A 19,825-nucleotide genomic window follows, 5' to 3' on the forward strand; every position below is an offset into this window, starting at 1 on the left:
GTGTTACTATAAGGTAATAATATTCTATATTGTTATTGAACAGAACAAATATTAAGTAGCCAGAATTGCTTCTAAATACGTTTTGAAAAAGAGCTGTAGAAAGTAATGAGTATATGGCGCAATACATTTTTTTTCACTTCTAGAAAAGGCTTAAACGATTGCATACAAGAGCGTAAAAGAACGTCCTGTACTTGGAGTTTACGTTCCGTTTTAAACCCACATAATAGATAAAACAAAAGGAAGTTTTGTAAGTTTTGGAAATTGTAGTGTCTAAAAATAAACCATCTACTAACTATTATTATTTAGTTAATCTGCTGTATCCCTCCGAATCCTTATAACACGCATATCTTGTTATTAGCGACTTTACTAGCTACGTCGGTTGTCGCTGCATTTAATCACACCTGTTACCTAGAATACACCATAGCGGGGCTTCAACTAGCGATTCCTAGCATTTTCAGCGAGGGGTTAACCATCTGAGGCTCTACGCTGACAAATGACATAATACATATATCGATTATTTTTCCTATCGATCAGATCTGCAAGACGATCGTTGTATCAACCACTCGCGAAATGGACTATGACATATAGTGTTAATATGTTCGCAACTAATTTGAGTTTTTATGTAACGATGGTAAGCCCTTATCTACGGCTTGTATAACCAGCGCAGACTATATCAGTTGTAGTAGACCAACGACAGCGTTGCACCATGTAAGTTATCTAGCGGCTGCGCCTAAAGTGCCAACTGGTTGTAGTTGCTTTTCATCGCAGTAGCAGAATTTCAAAAGAGCCGCGCTTTATTTATTACTAACATAACGCCGCTCTACAGAATCAGCTGATTGGAATAGAACAAATCGCACCCGTCAATATAAGAGTGTATGGAATATGTATGGAAAGTGGTGAAAGACGTGAAGGCGCAAGGAATAACCTAATTTATGTTGCCCATGTTTTTAATTAAATCTTTGTGAAGTAAGGTCTAGTGAGCATGACCTAGAAACGGAATTTCGCTTATAAGGTGAGCTTGTTAAATGCCATATATCTATCAAAAGAAACAGATGGACGACATTTTACAATGTGGCGTTTATTGTACTAGAGGTTATAATGATCAGCCGTTCTCCTACTTAGAAACAATGTGGCCAGTGTCATTGTTGAGATCTTTCTAAAGCAATTGATTTATGTGTATAAATATGTGGAATATGACGCCTCTAGCGTGACCTGCTAAAGCAGAGGGATTCAACTCGCGGGTCTTTGCTGATACTCCAGGAAATCTGTCTTCAGACATCATGTTATAGATTATAGACGGTTTTCGTGAGTTATTTTGCGTCTAGAGAAGTTTTGGACAAGATTCGTTTGATACCTTAGTATGCCTAATATATCGCATATAGCTGCATATAATAGGAACTGTGCTTAGTTGCATAGAGCGTAGCAATGCTTTTGTTTTAACTTCTCTAGGGCACACAGACATCCGAAAAAAGAACCAGCTATTTCTTACATAACGCAGTGAAACTTTCATGGTTAGAAAAAGTCATATTTTCAAGTACGCTCACTTTTGTGCCCAATTTTTCTGCTAGTGCATTCACTACTGCCATCCTCGATAGGTACACTTAGCGCTTTAGGATTTGTAATTGTATCGATCACTTTTGAACATTTACCTGCAACTGCGTAAGGCAGGCGTGTTTCTATAAAAGTTCTTATGCAAGATGAGACGTAAATTTAGTAGTATAGTAATAAAAATTAGGATTCTTTAAAAATATATTACTGGAAGAAAAATATTTAGATAAACTATGATCTCTCACTGCAGTATAACTGACTGGATGTATTTATAATTTGACGCTTAGTGTTGATTATATATAGATATTAATTGAGCACCAATGGTAGCATGTGAATAGGAACAGCGAGAATATATCATTTTTTTATATTTGATTTCCATTACTTCGTTAGTCAATCCCTGGTGGATGTCACGACTTATTTAACTCATAAAAGTGAAAAGGTAAAGTTACAAAACGCTATACATTATTCGTGCTTACATTAGTTTTTTTCTGTCATGCTTATTTATTGCTTCTTCTTTCTCGGTATCCCTGTTTTTATCATCTATAGCTAATATTAAAATAGCTCAGTTTTATACAGAACCTAAGAAATAGAAAATGTTGTGCTACGCGTTTTTACTTTGACTGTAGCATTATGCTAATGAACATTTATGGAGCTACGTACTATCATGGACACTATTGAAAGGCCGTTACTCTTTGCGGTAAAACCGAAAAATGTATCTATACATATTACATTGAAGCTCATGGTACTCACAGCCATGAGAAACATGAAAGATATACATCTAGTCTAGTCGAGCAGCCTTGCCGGGTTTGTGGGGTAATAGGTTGGTACGTCGGATAATAATTATATAGCATATTTCAAATCCAGTTTAATTATAAACGATTAAATGGGTAGTGCATTTTTAAAAATCAGATATTTTGTTCTATAGGAAAAATACAGAACGTTTCAAGAAACGTAAACAACTCCGCTTGTGTAATATGACAGACTATGCTTAAGCTACATTATGGATGAAGCTATTAGGTTGCAACTATTAGCTGATAACACGCTGTTACCTGATTGTATATGAGTGCTAGCTTTTTACTTCTACACAGGTAAAATGAAATGGCCTTAATAGCAAAATAGGTTCGAGGCGAAGTCCGTGCCGGGTAGCGCTTTAGTGTAACAAAAAATCAAAGCAACCAGATATTAATATAACTTGTTTCTTCTGCTGTCAAATGAAGCCAGCTAGCTAGTGTCAACCTTTTTGTACGAGCCGACAGAAAGTGTTTAGGCGACGTGTTTATCAACACAGCAATTTGGGGCTTTCACTTCAGGGCTTAAACTGCTCTCACAAGTATTTTATGATAATTCCTTTTCAAAGCTCACAGAGTATACTTTTAAGCAAATTGGCACGTTTCGACTCATTAAACTTTTGCTTAAGCGTGCCATACATAGCAAATGTAATAAGCATTTATCTCAGAGTGGCAGAAGCCCAGAAGCTCTAAAAAAGCAAAGCATAGTGAAAAACGAAAACAAAAAGTCAAAAAAGGCCAAACATTGTAATTTATATGGATGATTTTATAGGGTATACTCTCATCTCATCCCCGTGATGCTACAACGATAATCTATCTGTTTACTAGCTTACACATGTAGTGATCTAGGTTTGAAATTGGACGTCGACACATTTTGTTTCTTGCTGGAAGCCAGCCGTTGCCAGCAATAGTTAATGATAATACCAAACGAAAAATTCAAAACATTTATTTAGATAACTTTATCTTAAAAACACCCACTAAAGTTTGCGTAGAAATTCCGGGATCATCAGAAATGGAGTTCTATGTTCCTTTAGGTAAATCTGATTCTTTTTGTCTAATCCTTAATACAGACCTTCTAGACTAACTTATGAAAACATTTCCAGGATTCTTCAGGAATAGTCGATTCAATAAGTTTATAAGCCTTGTGGGAACATCGGACAATAGCTGATTTTCGCTCATATTCCAACAATGGAACTTCTGCGTCCGTCGTGATGCTTTTATAACTTATGTTCCAGAAGAAATTAGCTGTATTCAAGTACCAAGAATAGCGAATAAACGCATGCGCGCCACCACAAGCAACTCCAGAAGATATGTCCTAATCTATTCCGAATACTGACGACACATGTGCTTTTGTGAGGTGATTTTAGCATTGCGAGTCACTCTCAATGCGGTGAGGAGGCTCTGTACCTCTTTGCAGCCGTAAAAAGGTTCCGCTTTATGCAAGGTTATTACTATTACTCTTACATCATGCAAATGATATTATAATTGGTTAGCTGAACCACAAGGTATTTAAGTATGCTTAACTGTTTACACCCTACAGAATATTCCCAAATGCGCGTGTTCGCGAAATTGCCAGAACTCCGGCAAACATAATATTTGCCAGGTCGATTATTTAAGCTGCTTTTACATCGAATTCCCAAGACGCTATCGGTAAATCTTGATGAAAAAGTGAAAACATTTCGTGAACGCGATTTTATGATGAAAACTCATAGTTAAGGGTTAATGTAATTACTATATTCGATTTTATTGATGCAGGATGTCGACAGACGGGTCCGGTGAGGGCTCAGCAACGCCAGCGTCAAGTCGTTCCGTTGCGCCGGCAATACCGAAGGTCCCCGGACTAATATCTGCCTATCTCACATCATGGAACCATTTGATGGGTCCGCAGATGCTTTTCTGTTGGCAAATCGAGTGCTCAGACACCGATTCAGCTGTTGCCAAGGATGGCCGGCCCCACACAACGTGCGGGGACAGTCACTATTTAAAATGCCATCAGTACCTAGAAAACGCCGAGGCTTTTATTCTTGAAGGTCGAGTACCACAGTACAACAAATATCTAAATGAGGTCAATGTCGAGGCCAGCTACACGGCGAATATTGTTCAACTACTTCATGGGTACTTAGAATACTGTAGGCTGCGGAAGGAACCATGGCCAACGCGAACCCTCCTACTGATCGCTGCTGACAAACGTGTCGTTGTGCACAGTGTCACATTTACGCTTCCATCGTGTACAAAATCATTAGGAGTATCACTGGTTTTTGATCTCGATTGTTTGTGGGATCTGTACAATATTCTAAACCTGACCGATACGACACTCATTCGAATAGCGCATATCTGCACTCAAGCTGGCGACCAATTCCTTCGCTGTATCAATCAGGTCACCACACTGCTCAATAGGTAAGTGTTTCCAAGCGTGTTCTTCGGTTACGTGTATTATTTTTACAGTGTCGGAAAATACGAATTTGGCCGGACTCGGTCCTTGTATGACAGGACAAATAAACCCCTAGAAAGTATGCATGTATGACAATTAGCCTGATTTTCTTCTTCATTTATCGGTTTCAGGTATTTTTCTTTGGCGGGCGAAGTTCTTGAAACCCGATTTATCGATCGCAAGTCTTCGTCAGTTTCGCTCGCCCGATGGTGTGAAAAAGAACCAAATTTAATGAAGAAATTACTGCAAGCGCACCTTAGCAACGGTGGGTACACGGCATTAATAGGCGGAGCCAAAGAACGAATGCTCGGATTGGCTGATGCAATGTGCGCAGTACTAACTCACTCAGAACTCAGCGGTACCGTACTCAGTCCGCAGATGTCGTTCTACCCAGCATTGCATCTGCAGGCCATCATGCGCGACACGGCCATACCTTCGGGTTCAACATCCGCCGTACCTGCTGTAAATCAGTTATCGACAAAAGAGTTGTCGTTTTCGCCTACGCCGTGCGTAATCGTCGATATGGATAATCATAACACTCACAGCCCCCGGGTATTGCGATCTTCGCTCTTCATGGACGTGAGGTCACAGAGTGCGGCCAATAAAAAACTCAAATCTGTCAAGGCTCCAAGCGGCGATAGCCTTGTCGAACGGATGGTCTCTGAGCTGCAGAAATTGGCAACCGCATCTGCCAATGAGGCACACACCGAAATTGTCGTACGCCGGTACATGTCATTGTTGTGGGGCAAAGGTGCTAGTCTTGTGGCGATGATCCGGAATTCAAAAAGCCCCTTAACGCGGGATCAGTGTGCCGCATTACTTAACGTCTCGCCTACCTGCGATCTCGACGTAGTGTTGGCATTCGCTGATAGAATACAGCCTGGTGCCACAAAACTTCTCAAAAGTAACAAGGGCTCTTAACATTATCAGTAACACTTGTGGATTGGACCTTTATTAGGTATCGGCACGAAAGGGAAAAATGAAACCAATTTTAGGGAGTCCTTCTGGAACCACGCCATGAAGGCCGGTCAGCATTCATTGCAGTTCAAAAGCCCTTGTTCAGATACTCACATATATTCAAACACTATTACCTACCACCTCAATCGACACTTGTTCATATATATATATATATATATATATAGACACACACACACAGACACAAAAACTTCATATATATATATATATATATATATATATATATATATAGACACACACACACAGACACAAAAACACACATAGATTGACTGAGTTGGTCCTTCGTTTAAGCAATGGTGGATTGGTTCGATTGGATTAGATAGTAAAAAAGTGTACCCTGTTTTTATTCAGGTTGGGGCAAGTTGAGCGGTTGTCCGAAATCCCAACCAGTGAAGAGTACTCATGAAAGTGTGTAACGAAAAACAGAGACCTAGAGTAAATATAAATACATTCTATAGATAGCAGAAAAGGAAGTGAAAGACAGAAGCGATAGACCATGTGCTAGATACTTGCTGGGTATATATACATACACACTAATTAAATGGCGACACATTTGAGATTCAATAATTTCTCGCGCATATTTTCGGTGCGTCTTACGTTTTGAGCCCTGTGATTTTTGACGAATATAAATAAATAAAGAAGAAGCAAAACCGTCCTATAGCACAGCACAAAGCGTGGTTTTTAATCATAATAAGGATAATAACTAAGACGATAAAATCTCGCAACGTATTCTGATATACATTAGCGAGAGTAGTTATTCGCATGTCTGTCACGCTAACTACTATACTATGGATAAATAATCATGATTACCAATCATACGTCAGCAAATGAACGATTGATTAGAACGAAATAGACGTCAATAAAAGATGGCATTTGAACCGTTTACAACTATCTACGCGCTACTTAGGACTTGCGTACATCTTGAAGTTTAATGGCCAGCTTGTTTGTATTCAATTCCTATTGTCACAACCGGATTGAAAATAACATAATATAATAATAACATAATAATAATAATGGAGCAACAACCTAATAAAAAATTATACATACAAAACGAAATGAAAAGCTTTCTAGATGGTTACTCATTGTGGAATCATAGAACTTCAATTCTGCTATGTACATAGGAGACATACGTACTTAGTTTACATGAACGTTCACTGTCAACGATAAGTTTTTTTAGAGGCTATTGCTATCTAAACTGTTTGACAGATTTCAATACCTGAACACAACCGATACAGTTGTGTCTAGCATCGTCTTCAGAATATGTCTGTGACAAGCAACTTTCAAGATATTTTTTTTGTTCTCTTTACATAGTTTTTTTTTATTCTATTTATTATACGTATTCATTTAACGGGTGAAAAATTGGTCGGGATAATCGTGGAGACTTACGAAATATATTCTAATGTTACGATCGAATGCTTGTTGAACCTTGCCCTTGAGAAACACCAAGAGCCCTTTTTTCCATAATGGTATATCGAGCCCATTTCATTGATCAATAGTACACTTTCTCTTGAGGCTAGTACCACATAACTTCTGATGCTGTGAGCGGTTAGCGGTGCAGCTGCCATTCTGTGTAGACTGTCTCGACAACCACTTGATAATAACTCATTTTGTGTTTTCCTACCTACATGCTTTTCCCGTCAACTGGTCTTTGTTGTTTCCAAAGAAGTGCTTAATGTTATTTGAAAGGTAGTTCATGGCTAATACGCTCTGGTTTCTTTATAGAACGCCAATTTTTATCTCTCACTTATTCTCGCCTGTCAGATGTGCTTATGGGGTCTGCATTAAACATTTGTCAAATAGATGTACATTTTGTCGTTAAATCTACGGTAAACCCTGCACAACCTATTATGACCTTAGAGTTCGCGAAATGTACATCTTAATTAAGTTTTTTAATTAAGTAAATTAAGATAATTTACTTCAATTAAGGCATATAGTCAGTACGATTAAGTGCTGATTTCAATAGGTTTACTAAATGCCGCTGATAGCTACTAGAATGCTCAGTGCTTGGTGTGGGCACGAGTGTTGGCAACCGGTAGTGCTAGTGTGTGCATTTGGGCCCTGAAAACATCTATCTCTATTATGATGCTAATTGACCGCGGGAACAAAATTGCAAAAAAATGTTCAACCACTTGGAATCGGTTGAAGTAAATGCGATGAAGACCACACGCTGAGATACATATATGCGTCTCTATTCCCAGCTCGTATCTACACTGAAAACTTACCTGGGAAAAGCCTGAAATTGTTGAGTGCGTATCGGCAGTACTATAGGGAACACAGACAGTGAAGATCTTTTAATGTTCATCTCCTGTCCTGTGGCAAAAGTTGTCAAATAGGAGGTAAAATGCGGGTGAGGAGTTGTTGTGCTATGCCAAATATTTGCCACTAGACATTATAACAACAGGTATCGATCGCCAGTGGTGAGAAAATCATCTCAAATAAACACATGACACATCCAGCGCTCTTGAAGACCGAGTCAAACTATTTCCTATGAATTTCTTAATGGACGGCCCGGTAAACATTGTTTCCGCCATCCAGTGTCCGTAGCAATTTTCGACCCTACTTTTGGATATATTCACATAACACAGGAACTCTTGATTGAACAGTCTTGTAATCCTGCCTCCCTTGACTGCGAGTCAGATATTTGGACTGTGTGACCTGTCCAGATAGGTCACGGGGTACATTCAGGCTTGTGCCGAATCGCTTATTACAAGCGATCTATTCAATCTATGGGCTAAAAAGTTGATCCGCCGGAAGTATCTTCTTCTGGATCTCTACATGGATAAGGGCATACAGCTAGATTTTGATTCAGAAGTTCATGTGTGGAATGTGCGGGATCTTAGCTGATGGGAGTTTACCATTGATATAACTGGTATGATTCAAAACACAACGGATATAGTAAACATTACTCCGGCACCAGTGAACACTCGTATGTTCAGTAAATAAAATTGCTAAAATCGATATGCTAGCAGCAAGTCTCAAGCAATACAGGAGGGGCTCAACAAACCGAGCTCTTTAAGGATGGAGCTTATGCGTAGGCAAGCTATACCCTGTATGCGTTAAACAACGAAAAGGTGAAGCTTCTTTTAAAAACTTCATTGAACGAATTGGCGGTTTTCATATTGAGTGCTCAAAACAGGGATGCACCTTGTTACTGACTTCAGTCAATGAGTTTTCTAAAATAGCACAGGCCGAGTCGGTCATCATAATACAGTATCTGGGGCTATTCAAAAAGTTGGTAGGTTTTCACACGGGTACGGCGCACATTTCTAAAAAGAAAAAGTATGATTGCATTTTTAATTCCAGTTTTTAACTGCTGGACACAACAACACGATGGATTTCGGCTGCATGACCATCTGGAATGTCTGTACAGCTTAATAAATCTGCAACCAGGCTCCTATATCGAGTGCGACTAACAGAGAATTTCATACAATGGAAACTTCATATAATCGACATAGAGTTTAATTCCAGTCTTATCATTGACATTCAAGCAAGCACGTCCTATCCTCGTACTTTCTCGCAATTAATCTCTATACAATGGCTTTTTGAGTTATGTATGTGAATAGGCCGTTTTCGCGTCGACCAAGGAAAAGCGATTTTTTTTTTAAAACAAATCCTACATCTCTAGACATTCCATAATAGCATTCAAACGATGGTCACGTCGGTCGAATGCTCTTATCAATTTTTATCACCTGTGTATATTTTGCGTTTATGATCGACAGGGCATAAGCCCCGAAATATTTTCGTGGTTCAACAAAATATTTATTTTGAAAAAAAAATATATATATATATATGTATAACTAAGTTTTGGTCGAACTGACTCAATCTTCGGTCTTCTGAAAATATCTAACGGCAGTTTGAAATCAAGTAATTTTGCTATATTCGCAGTTCTTGTAATATTTAATATAATAATTATGAATCAATAAATAGGAATATTGTATCAGCGTTGACATCACCCAGTTGAATAACATGTGTACACACCATTGTTGTCCCTATCATCTATGTGTATTAGCACCATTGCCTTTATTTTATTTTATTAAGAATCCGTTTATATCTGCGCTTGTAACTCGTTTAAGTGTTTTGTGAGTAAGTTCATATCGAGTTCATGTTAATTTTATTTTTTCCATTATCTTGTAACGTATCCACTCCGTTAAGCGGCTATTCGAGGACGTTTCAAGTTCGCTTCGCATGTAGCAAATAGTAATGCGTACATAAATGTCGTATGTATTCAATTACGTAGTAATTTTGAAGGAAATTGCGTTCAACTGGTTCATGACGAATGTACTATTCAATAGGATATATAAGATCGCTCTTTGCGTACTCCAAGCCAAAGCTTAAGGGACTTCTAAGCTTTATTGAGAAACAGCGACTCATCACCGGAGGTAAAATTTAGTTTTTCATCCAAAGATCTCAAACCAAATGGATACCAATTCCTTAAGGTAGATAGTAAAAGCTTGAGGATAATATGAAGTTTTATCAGCAAGGTAAAGAACAATGTTTAAATTATTTCAAACCAAAAAGCTTTTGAGAAGGATATTTGTTTTGTTTCGTTTTATTATTTTGTGCTAGTAAGAGAATATTAAAGGTCATGAAGATTTATAGTAACAATTAACTTGTAGTTAACTAACTTAGTTAGATGTGCACAAACGTGACCTGCACTTCCTCGAAACCTAGATTTCTGCCTAAATGAAACGTGGCCGACAAAATGCTTCATACGCCATTATAATTTTATAATCGCGTGTGAAGGATTAGCAATAATTTTTATTAGACATAGATGTCCGCGCATACATTACACAAGTCTTTGACTACATCAAACACTGTGTTAGTATCGAGTTAACTCGCCGATAGAAGGAAAATTGAACAGACACACGCAAAGGAAAAACTAATTGGTTCCAAATATATCTATTAGGGTTGTTAGAATAAACAGAGCCTCCTTCAGTAAAGCAAATAGCAAGGCGTCGGGCTGCCTGAAAGCGGAGAAGTACAGACTCAAGAACCGCTGATGGAACACGGCCCCCACCAAATTTCTATGTATGCGTTTATATTGTAACTTTTATAATTTAACACTTTTGATCTGCAAAAAAGCTAAAAGTTCTTGAGCAATGTTGTCAGAAGAGCGTAACGGATTTCGTTTCGAAAAAGCTTTAAGTTGTCGATGTGTGCCGAAGGTAATTAAGAGAACTGTCGGTGCAAGGTCCGAAAGCTATGGAACGTGTAACAAAATTTCTCATTGAAGCCCAGGAGGGCAGTTTTGACGCTATTTTCCGTGCGTGGCCTAGGTTGTCCCGGAGCAGATATGCTTGATTTTGTTTACGGGGTCTCTCCTTTTGGATAGCTTGCTTGACTTGACGCAAATTGGCACAGAATATGCCGATCAACTGTCTAATGCGTAATAAGCAGTTCCCAGTGGATCAGGCCCCTACAGTCCCTCCAAACGTAGAGCACAACCCTTCTCGGGTGAACTTTTTGTTGGATCTTGACTTTTCTTCTGAAGACATCCATTGCGATGTATAGCTTATGTTAATGTACAGACACCACTTCGTATTGTCGGTGACAATTCAATGCAATGGTAATTGAGGCCGCGTAACGATATGCAGCGTTAAGTCATAGTCCGTAGTCGTAGAGTCAGAGAGTTTACTAGAGACCACAAAGATTTAATAAATTCACATGTAAACCTAAAGGACTTGGAACGCTTATGGCGGTCGTATAGCAGTCTACTTTTTGGGTCAATTCCCAAGTTTAAAGTAGCAATAAGTATGAAATGTGCTATTTTATTTGGAGAACAACGTAGTTTACCTGTTTCTGGAAGCCATTGTCAGTGAGAGCGCACGTTTCTTCTTTCCGTATGCTAAAAGCGCCCAAGTTGGTCAAGTTACTCCAGTTATTCAGACTTCTATTGGCGCATGTCAGGGTGGAGCTTTGACCGACTGCATTGCCCGGTACATGAGCTAATTGATGAAGTTCTCGCATTCTATGTCAGGCATGGTAATTTTCCTTTCAAAAAAAACATAATCATGAGAACAGTTTGGCCGACTTTACACACCGAGAGTGATCAAAAGCTAAAACATTTAGAAATCGCAATTTATAATGAATATTTAGATTGCCAGATCCAGCATGACTGACAACATATTCTAAGCAAAAACCTTTCTTTTGTTCATAAAGCACATGTTGCGTGCGCATCGTGAGGGATCTAGAAGCAATGTCTGAATACCTGCCTGATAAGCGCTCGAGATGTGGTATATTTTAGTATATTCAAATAAACTTCATTCACACATAAACAATAAATACATTAATGTGTAATCCGGCGGAAGCTGAAATTGGGAAACTTTTGAGCGACTTAAGTTGGAACTATGTTTTTTAGTATGTGCTGGAACTACTCTCTTCAGTTTTTTGTAATAGCATTCTGGCAGCTTTTATATGGCTACAGACCTATCATTTGCGTTCCCATATATAATCTCTGCGTTTTGAATTAACTCGATAGTGGGATATGCTTGCTTATCAACTGTCTTTTTAAACATGTAAAGCCCGGTGATCACACAGACTTTGGAGAATAGATGGATTGAAGCCAACATTAAAGATTCTTTTGTTCAATCCGAAGGAGTAATAGAGACGTGACAATCAGTTCTGAAGTTGTAATTAAGTAACCAGAGTATGTGCCATTGGCCTACAAATCTATTGCACAATTCAAGATAGCAGGCTGTATTCATTTTTTTGTTTTTAGTTTATAGTAGCAAATACACCTAGTATCCACTACAAACACTACCACCATTTTCTGTTTGAACGTACCATACATACAGAACTACCAAATCCGACTTCGCTTCAGCGGAACGTCATGCCTAATTCCTTTCCGACTGACGGCAAAGGCTGAAGTACGCCTCATTTATAACGATTGTATACTCGAAACAATTTTTCTTATTGATTAAAGTTCTGTAAATTGCACCGGCAGCATACGCATTTTAGATTGGTGTAAAATCAATTCACCGCGGACTCCTTTTTTACTCTGACTCTGCGTTTTTAGTTTTTAAGTTGTCATTGTGTCTCACATCTAAAGCACCAGTTTAAGCTGACAAAATCCTTAGACTTGAAGCTTTACTTTCAGGAAAACTCTTTCAATTGTAGCAAGGCGTTCTTGCCCTCCGGGCCCCGACATCAAGTCACCTCCTCGCTGATTTTTATACTTTAGTCTCGGTTGTTGAAACGTTTCAGCATCTATGTGCTGTATTTTCACTTAAGGTCTCCTTTCCTAATGTCTTCATCGATCTTCAATCAATTTCCCCAGCGCTGTGGCGTTCGAGGAAAAAAAAATGGATTATATCGATACACAGTATGTATTTGTAAATTAAGTAAAATCCGCTAGAGTGTCTAACAGTAGTTTTCGATGCAAACATTTAGGTGAGGGCCCGAAAATAACTAGTCGATGCTACGCCATGACGAAGTACTACGAAAGGCTGCGATTGCTACTGTTACACATTATGGAAGAAGGTTAGCTTATTATAAATAGTATAAACAAAGTAGTTGTAGCAGTAATGAACGTAGTAAATACATAGATATAATAACAAGAATAGAAGAAGAAGAAATAGAAATAACCCTGCTGCAGCTGTTTTTCTAAATTAATAAGTAACATAATTTCGTTTTTTGCGTGTTGTTTGCCATATGTATTTTAATACAATATTAAAGTGTATTGTATGAACTCTACCACCTTGAAATCTTTTTTAAGATTGTCATACAACCGACCTTTGCACATATCTAATCGCCTAATTTACCGCTATTTATATTCATCTCCAGCTGACCGTCATGATGCTTAAAAATCTCAAACAAACTCCTAGATAACATAAACTTGAATGTTTTCTTTTTGTTACATTTGGTAACATTCATGAAACTAACGTTAAACTCCTTACTTCACGATCGGGTATAAGATACTTAGTTAATGCACCAGTTAGTACAATGCTGTTTTTGTGGCAGTTAGGTGAGCCATGAGGGTAAATTATAGTTAACATATATTTTTCTATATGCACAGCACCGAGCACAACTATACGCACGCTCTGACGCGAATGTGTTGAGCAAACTGCATCGCTCGAATAACATACACTGTACGAGAAAATAGGAGCTATTTACAGTTGCCACGCACTAAATTCCAGCTTTGATTTCCGAACGAAACAAATATGTATCATATCACATATTAGGCGTGTTTCCTTTGCAGGATACAGACCCGTTGCATCAAATTCACTCTCTCTACGCCTATTCATATATTTTGTCTTAAACATTTTTATAAATGACTGGTTTAAAATTAACACAAGTTACAAATATCATACATGATTTTTCTCATTCAAATTTTCCTGAAGCTTCAACACGGATCCGAATTCGGCTCAAGTTTGAGCCGAATTCGAATGTCATTCAAAAATTTCAAAATTAAAGAACGTGTGTATCAGACAAAGTTGCACGCAGGATGATGGGCCGATGGCCCTAATAGATTAAAGTTTTTTGAGAAGTACTGTTTGTCGCCGACATACTTTCGCTGATAGATATATCATAGATGTCGAACGTGATGAAAAAGAAATTAACGTGTCGTCATGCTTGAAACACCCATTACTTACGCACTTGCTTAATTTTCTTAAAGGCGTACTCTAAAATTCAAGCCATGTTTTCTTCACTGAAGTTCTCAAGAAGTTCCAACTAAAAATGGATGCGTAGTATACTGCAATGAAGCGTCGCCTAAAGCGATGTCGTTTACTTCGACAATAGCTACACTTATTTGGCGACATAGTGAACTGTGATGGCGTGGGGTTTTTTTGGGCCTTAAAAATGTAGAGCCATAGAATAAATGTATCCCATATTAATACTTAGCTTATAGGATAAATATATTTTGTGGGATAATATGCCAACTGCTAGTAATTGCCTGGGCTTAAGCAATTCTCCATACATCCTCGAACGCCGCGTCCTAAAAAACTTGTCAAAGCTTAGATATCTTTCGAATTAGCTTAATATGATGTATTTTAACAGCCGCCTAACCTATTTGGGAAGGAAGCGATTTTCTATACTGTTGCCGACGACTTTATTAACGATCTCAATTTAATAAATGCAACAATTTACACGACTTTCACTGTGGTTATCAAGTAACACATGTGCCTAAGAATCGCTTTTACTGAATGAATATGTATGATGCAGTGAATTTCAGTTTCGCAAAATTTCTTTGACTTCTTACTCCGGCTGTAACATTTATTATAAGACATGGCATATCAGTAACTTTCTGTGTGTCGGCTCTGTGACTGAACTCACTCTAGCCGCAGTTGCGTATTTACTGTCGGTCTGACACGGATGCCGAGTCACGTCATAAAAGCCTCGTAGGATCTCAGATAAAATGCGCTCAAACCATGTTAATCTTAGTTCGAACGTCTTCCTTGATCCGCAAAAACGTCTCTCTTTTTATTGTATAACCCATTTTATAATCACAATGGAAACGAAATTTTGCCCAACATTAAAAAACTGGATGTACGTTGGGACATGATCTAACTAGAGGCTGAAATTCCAGAGCTGTGGCCAGCAAAAACTTTAATCAATTTATATTAAGTAAGGCCTTTGATATATTTATATAAATACAATCAAGTAATTAAGGAGATATTTATACGTTAGTAAGTTTCAAATTAAAGTACATCAAAGCCGCAATTATTTTGCGATAAGCAAAGGACTGCAGAACGGTCCGATAATATTTACACAAATTGCAATGTAAGCGAGAAAAAAGAATAACATGTACTTTGTTCATATCGTCGAGATGTTAAGTAAGAAAAGTTCCATCCCGTTTATCTAACGATTTTGTTTTCCTTACTTTGTGTAATAAGCTTCTGGAAGTCTTAAAAGGGCTTTAGTATTTGTTCCATAGCTAGTGATTCTGAAGTCGGTTTCACGCATCTCTAAACTTACAACTAGGAGTATTTTTTAGGTAACGACGAATTGTTTAAAGCTTCTCATTCCGACTCACTCAAGAACCTCCCCACGGTATTACAGCTCAAAAGTGGCAGATTTATAATAAATTCTGAACAGAAACAATTCACGGGTGCAACTTGAGTAAATCTGACCGATAAGCATAATCGTAGAAGACAACGAATATAGACGTCTTTGACTTTAAAACTAAATGTACGATATTATCGCATCGAATGTCTCCTATGGTTCGTGTAACTACCACATAGAAAGCCTATTCATTCGTACAAATGAACGTTGTTTTTAATCTCAAGACAAAACGATGAGTAACCGTACGGTAAACGGACTTCACAATAATAATAGTTAACTTACAGTTTCGATTAATAGGCCTCTTTGTAGATTTAAATCAAAGGCCATTGTGCGTTGCTATTTCTGTATCTGCTTTCGTAAAAATACAAATGAAGCAGGTGTCGAGAGTGCACCTTCTTTTTACCTCAAACGCCCCCTTTGAGGTCTCACTCAGATTAAATTACGCGTTTTTATCCCAACAAAAATAACACAGGCTAATAGAGGTAACCAAATGTTTTCTAATAGCAATACTGCGGCGAGCACACAGAAAGGAATTGAGGGGTAAAGAAGTATTCAGGTAAAACGCGCCAAGACTTACCTACAGAATAGGACTATCGACCATTACCGGAAGAATCATGTAAAATAAAAATATTCAAAGACAGATGTGAGCTGTTTTAATTATTTCCTATAAATTATTATCGAATCGACACAGTGCGATATGAGATCCATGTGGGTGCTATATCTGAACAAATGGTAAATATAGTTGTTGACAGAACGCACATAATAAATTAACATTAAATTGCTCTCTAGCGTTAGCAACATTCTTCTCTGAGCAGCACTGCGCAACGGGTACTTGGGCATACTACAAAAAGCTGCAACGCAGATTTTCGTCGAAGCCACTGAGGTTCTTAACGACGCTGATATTGTTCTAGAGGGCACAGGTTACGTGCATAGTGAACATCATAGACAACACTGTTAACACGGTGAAATTAGCCGTAAATAACTCTTGCGGAGGATTCATCTGTACTAGATTTTATTGTTGTATAAGCATTTTAACATGATAAAACAACATCAAACTATATAACATGCCTTTTCAAGGCACTCCAGGCGAATTATTATTAGTGTGTCCTGGTGTTATAGAACTGCGTCCTCTGAACGCTGCAAAATGTGAGACAGGTATTTGATTTGCGTACAACGGCAGAAACAGCGCATTCTAAGTGTCAAAGGCCGACACGTAAATAATTTAAGCGCTCGTACGTACTAAACAGCTTGCAATACAAATGTTAATGGCACATTTTTATTGTTATATATCACTTTAAATCAGCGCGTTTCCTGCTGTTTATCTCTTAGATGTCTTATTACTTCAATAATCTTCTACCTATCGTTCCTTCTATTCTACTATACTTATAGTAGCTAATTTTTTTTTGGGGGACCGCATTTATTTTTTAAATTTGTTTAACCTCGACAAACACCCTCCTGTCACCCCTGGCAAAACCAGCCTCGATGATTACAATTTAATTCCAAGCTTCTGCCGTATTCCAGCTGGGATAAAAGTCTTGACATGGCTCATATCGCAAAAAGGACGGTTATTCGTCTGTTTGCAGCGACATAACAAATATTTCTTCTCTTGCGTAACCTCAAAAGCCACTGGTGATATTTTTGGCTCGGGCATCGTCTTATGCGAGCCGTCGCACATCGGCTGCTTCTTAGATAGGCCACATGAACACCAATAGTACTTTTTGCCAGGCTGCAGTTGGACGAAGGTTGGAATTCTCTTCGCAATTTTCCCTAAAATGTAAACAGTGCAAAACATATATATTTGTTCAGCCATTTCAACGAATATTATTATTGTATATACGTATATATGAAAACGTAGGCAGAAAGTGATAAGATAAAAAGAAACAGTATTGCACTTTAGGGGGTGATGTCCGAATGAAAATCACAACATGATTTTGACATAATTCCTTTAGTTTCTCCGTAACGTGATAGCATATTAATTACCTAATCAAATTTAGGTTTTTCTTGCATGGTGGCATAAGCTCAGTTTTACCTAACTTTGATATTCGGGTCGCTATTTGAGTCGCTGCATAGCATATTATATATAGACAGGCTTAAGGCAAACCGCCGGTTGCACGACGCCTTGGTTTCAACGGCGCCATCTGTTGCATATTCTGTGTGTGGTGTTCATCAGGTGTACAGACGCACATTTGTGGTTTTAGTTCGATCAGTGGCGACAGGCTATTACAATAACATAGTAAGACACTAACTAATTAATTAGGTTAAGTATTATGCTTATATTTCAATGCAATCTCGTCGGGACAACCCGAAGATACAGAAATATAGATAATCATATGGACGGATCGAGATCCTGCGCTCTTTCAGTCATTCAACACCGCCTGTTGCAGGCTGCCCGATTTGAAAACGAGTGAACATTCTTAATATGGAGCGTCGCCTCTAGATAGCAACAAGATTCCATGTGTTTAGTGTTTACTTAAAGCACTATATCGTCATTAGCATAAAGCGGATGATTCCACATAACTTACTCAGAACAGTTATTAGCATTACCGAACATGGCCTCTCGCGCACCCTGTAATTGAGCTTGTTCTAATTCTAAGGCAATCAGTAGACTTTAAATAACAAAGAAACAGATAATGGCATAATAATAATCAATAATAATAATAATAAGATAATATCAAATCAACATCAACAGCCAACTGGATAAACCATAGAGTAGGAAGAATTGGCGTTAAGTTATAGAAGAGATCGCTACAAAATTTTGATGCCAAGCTTCCATTGTAAAGTTGTTATTGTCGATTCAACCTTGTTTAACACAGCACCTAAAATGATTTTTTAAATCAATGAATGTAAAGACAACTTACTCGGAATACACACATTCAAAATTTATATTTTGTTTTTAACTGCAAAAAAGTCTCATGATATTCATATAGGTGGTACCTATTGTTAATTATTCACAGGCTATGCGACATCGCCGCCAGACAATAATAAAATGTAACGTTTTAAAAAACTAGTGATGAAAAAAATTTGACAAAAATACATTTTTTTTTAATACTCACACTTCATCATTATTTCAATTTCAAAAAATTAAAGAAAATTTACAAATGTTTAGTTAATTTGACATGCTGTACTTCCAAGATTTAAAAATGTAACCGAAAGCTTCATGTAAAAAAATTTTATACGTATATAGTCTAAAGCATAGTGGTTCGGTCATCATTTTACCTTACATCATTTTAACATTTAACACCTCTCATATTCGGCACACTGAAAGGTAAATAAATTCGCTAATTATACAATCTACAAGTTAATATGACCAATTGCATCGGCTGTTTCTCTAAACCAACGCCAGCAGTCGCCTATAATACTTAACCAACCAGACCATATTACTATTATTTGAATAATTATCTTTAATCGAAAACATGTAATCTCGCTCCGGCGCTAGTTGGCTTCTCAAGGTATAATTATGATATACAAATGTACCAACGTTTCACGCACCCTTAACAACAGGCTGAGGATCTGTGTGAGTACTGTAGAAGCGCGCCGCCTGCGCCACACACACAATTCTTCGTATAAACATCATAATTATTTATATTTTCCGACTAATGATCACTGCAACGGTAAACAGAGTGAAAGAAAATGATGTTTTTCAATTTAATTTGTCTTGGCCTGTAGCTTACTACGAACGCCTACACCGGACAAATCAGAGCAGAGCACTAAGCAGTCGATGTATTTAGCGATTTATTGTGATCAGTGTTTCTTGTTTTCCTGTGTGCTTGTTGACGAAGCAGACGACACTGGTAGTGCACTCTGTTCCAGTATCATCTGGTTCACGAGCCATTATGCGCACGTAGGGGCAAAAACCAGTTGATAACAAAATATAGCAGGTTCCATAAGAGCGATATTTTATTTTGATTCGAAGCAGCAGCAGTAGCGACGGTGACAGAGGGTCGAGCCATGGGCCCGTTACATGACTATCTTAGAGTTACTCTCGTAGCATAGTTTGCTTACAGAGCACAACGGCTTATAGGCAGTTGACCCTCTCCCCATTACACAAACAGCTTATACACTTCATGGGTATGTGGAGCGC

At 38.0% G+C, this 19,825-nt stretch overlaps 2 protein-coding genes across 3 annotated transcripts; one reads left to right on the forward strand and one right to left on the reverse strand.

Annotated features, from left to right (window-relative positions):
• The first annotated feature begins 828 nt into the window (after positions 1 to 828).
• Positions 829 to 6,414, forward strand: LOC111242951 (uncharacterized). Of its 2 annotated transcripts, XM_022787912.2 has the most exons (4): positions 829 to 1,012; positions 3,440 to 3,780; positions 4,092 to 4,733; positions 4,899 to 6,414. In XM_022787912.2, exons 3-4 carry the CDS (start codon positions 4,093 to 4,095, stop codon positions 5,686 to 5,688), a joined length of 1,431 nt encoding a protein of 476 aa, XP_022643647.1. In that variant the 5' UTR covers positions 829 to 1,012; positions 3,440 to 3,780; position 4,092; the 3' UTR covers positions 5,689 to 6,414. The 2 variants fall into 2 exon arrangements, with proteins under 2 accessions (XP_022643647.1, XP_022643646.1); XM_022787911.2 differs by lacking the exon at positions 3,440 to 3,780.
• Positions 6,415 to 16,739: 10,325 nt separating this feature from the next.
• LOC147758150 (uncharacterized) lies at positions 16,740 to 19,493 on the reverse strand. Its single transcript, XM_086982327.1, has 2 exons — positions 19,234 to 19,493; positions 16,740 to 17,511 (listed from the first exon to the last, which is right to left on the reverse strand). The coding sequence occupies exons 1-2, from the start codon at positions 19,316 to 19,318 to the stop codon at positions 17,231 to 17,233; spliced, it is 366 nt and encodes a 121-aa protein (XP_086838453.1). The 5' UTR covers positions 19,319 to 19,493; the 3' UTR covers positions 16,740 to 17,230.
• Positions 19,494 to 19,825: the final 332 nt, after the last annotated feature.

This window comes from Varroa destructor, unplaced genomic scaffold (assembly GCF_002443255.2).
Source record: "Varroa destructor unplaced genomic scaffold, Vdes_3.0 BEIS01000001.1, whole genome shotgun sequence".
Taxonomy (NCBI): Eukaryota; Metazoa; Arthropoda; class Arachnida; order Mesostigmata; family Varroidae; genus Varroa; species Varroa destructor.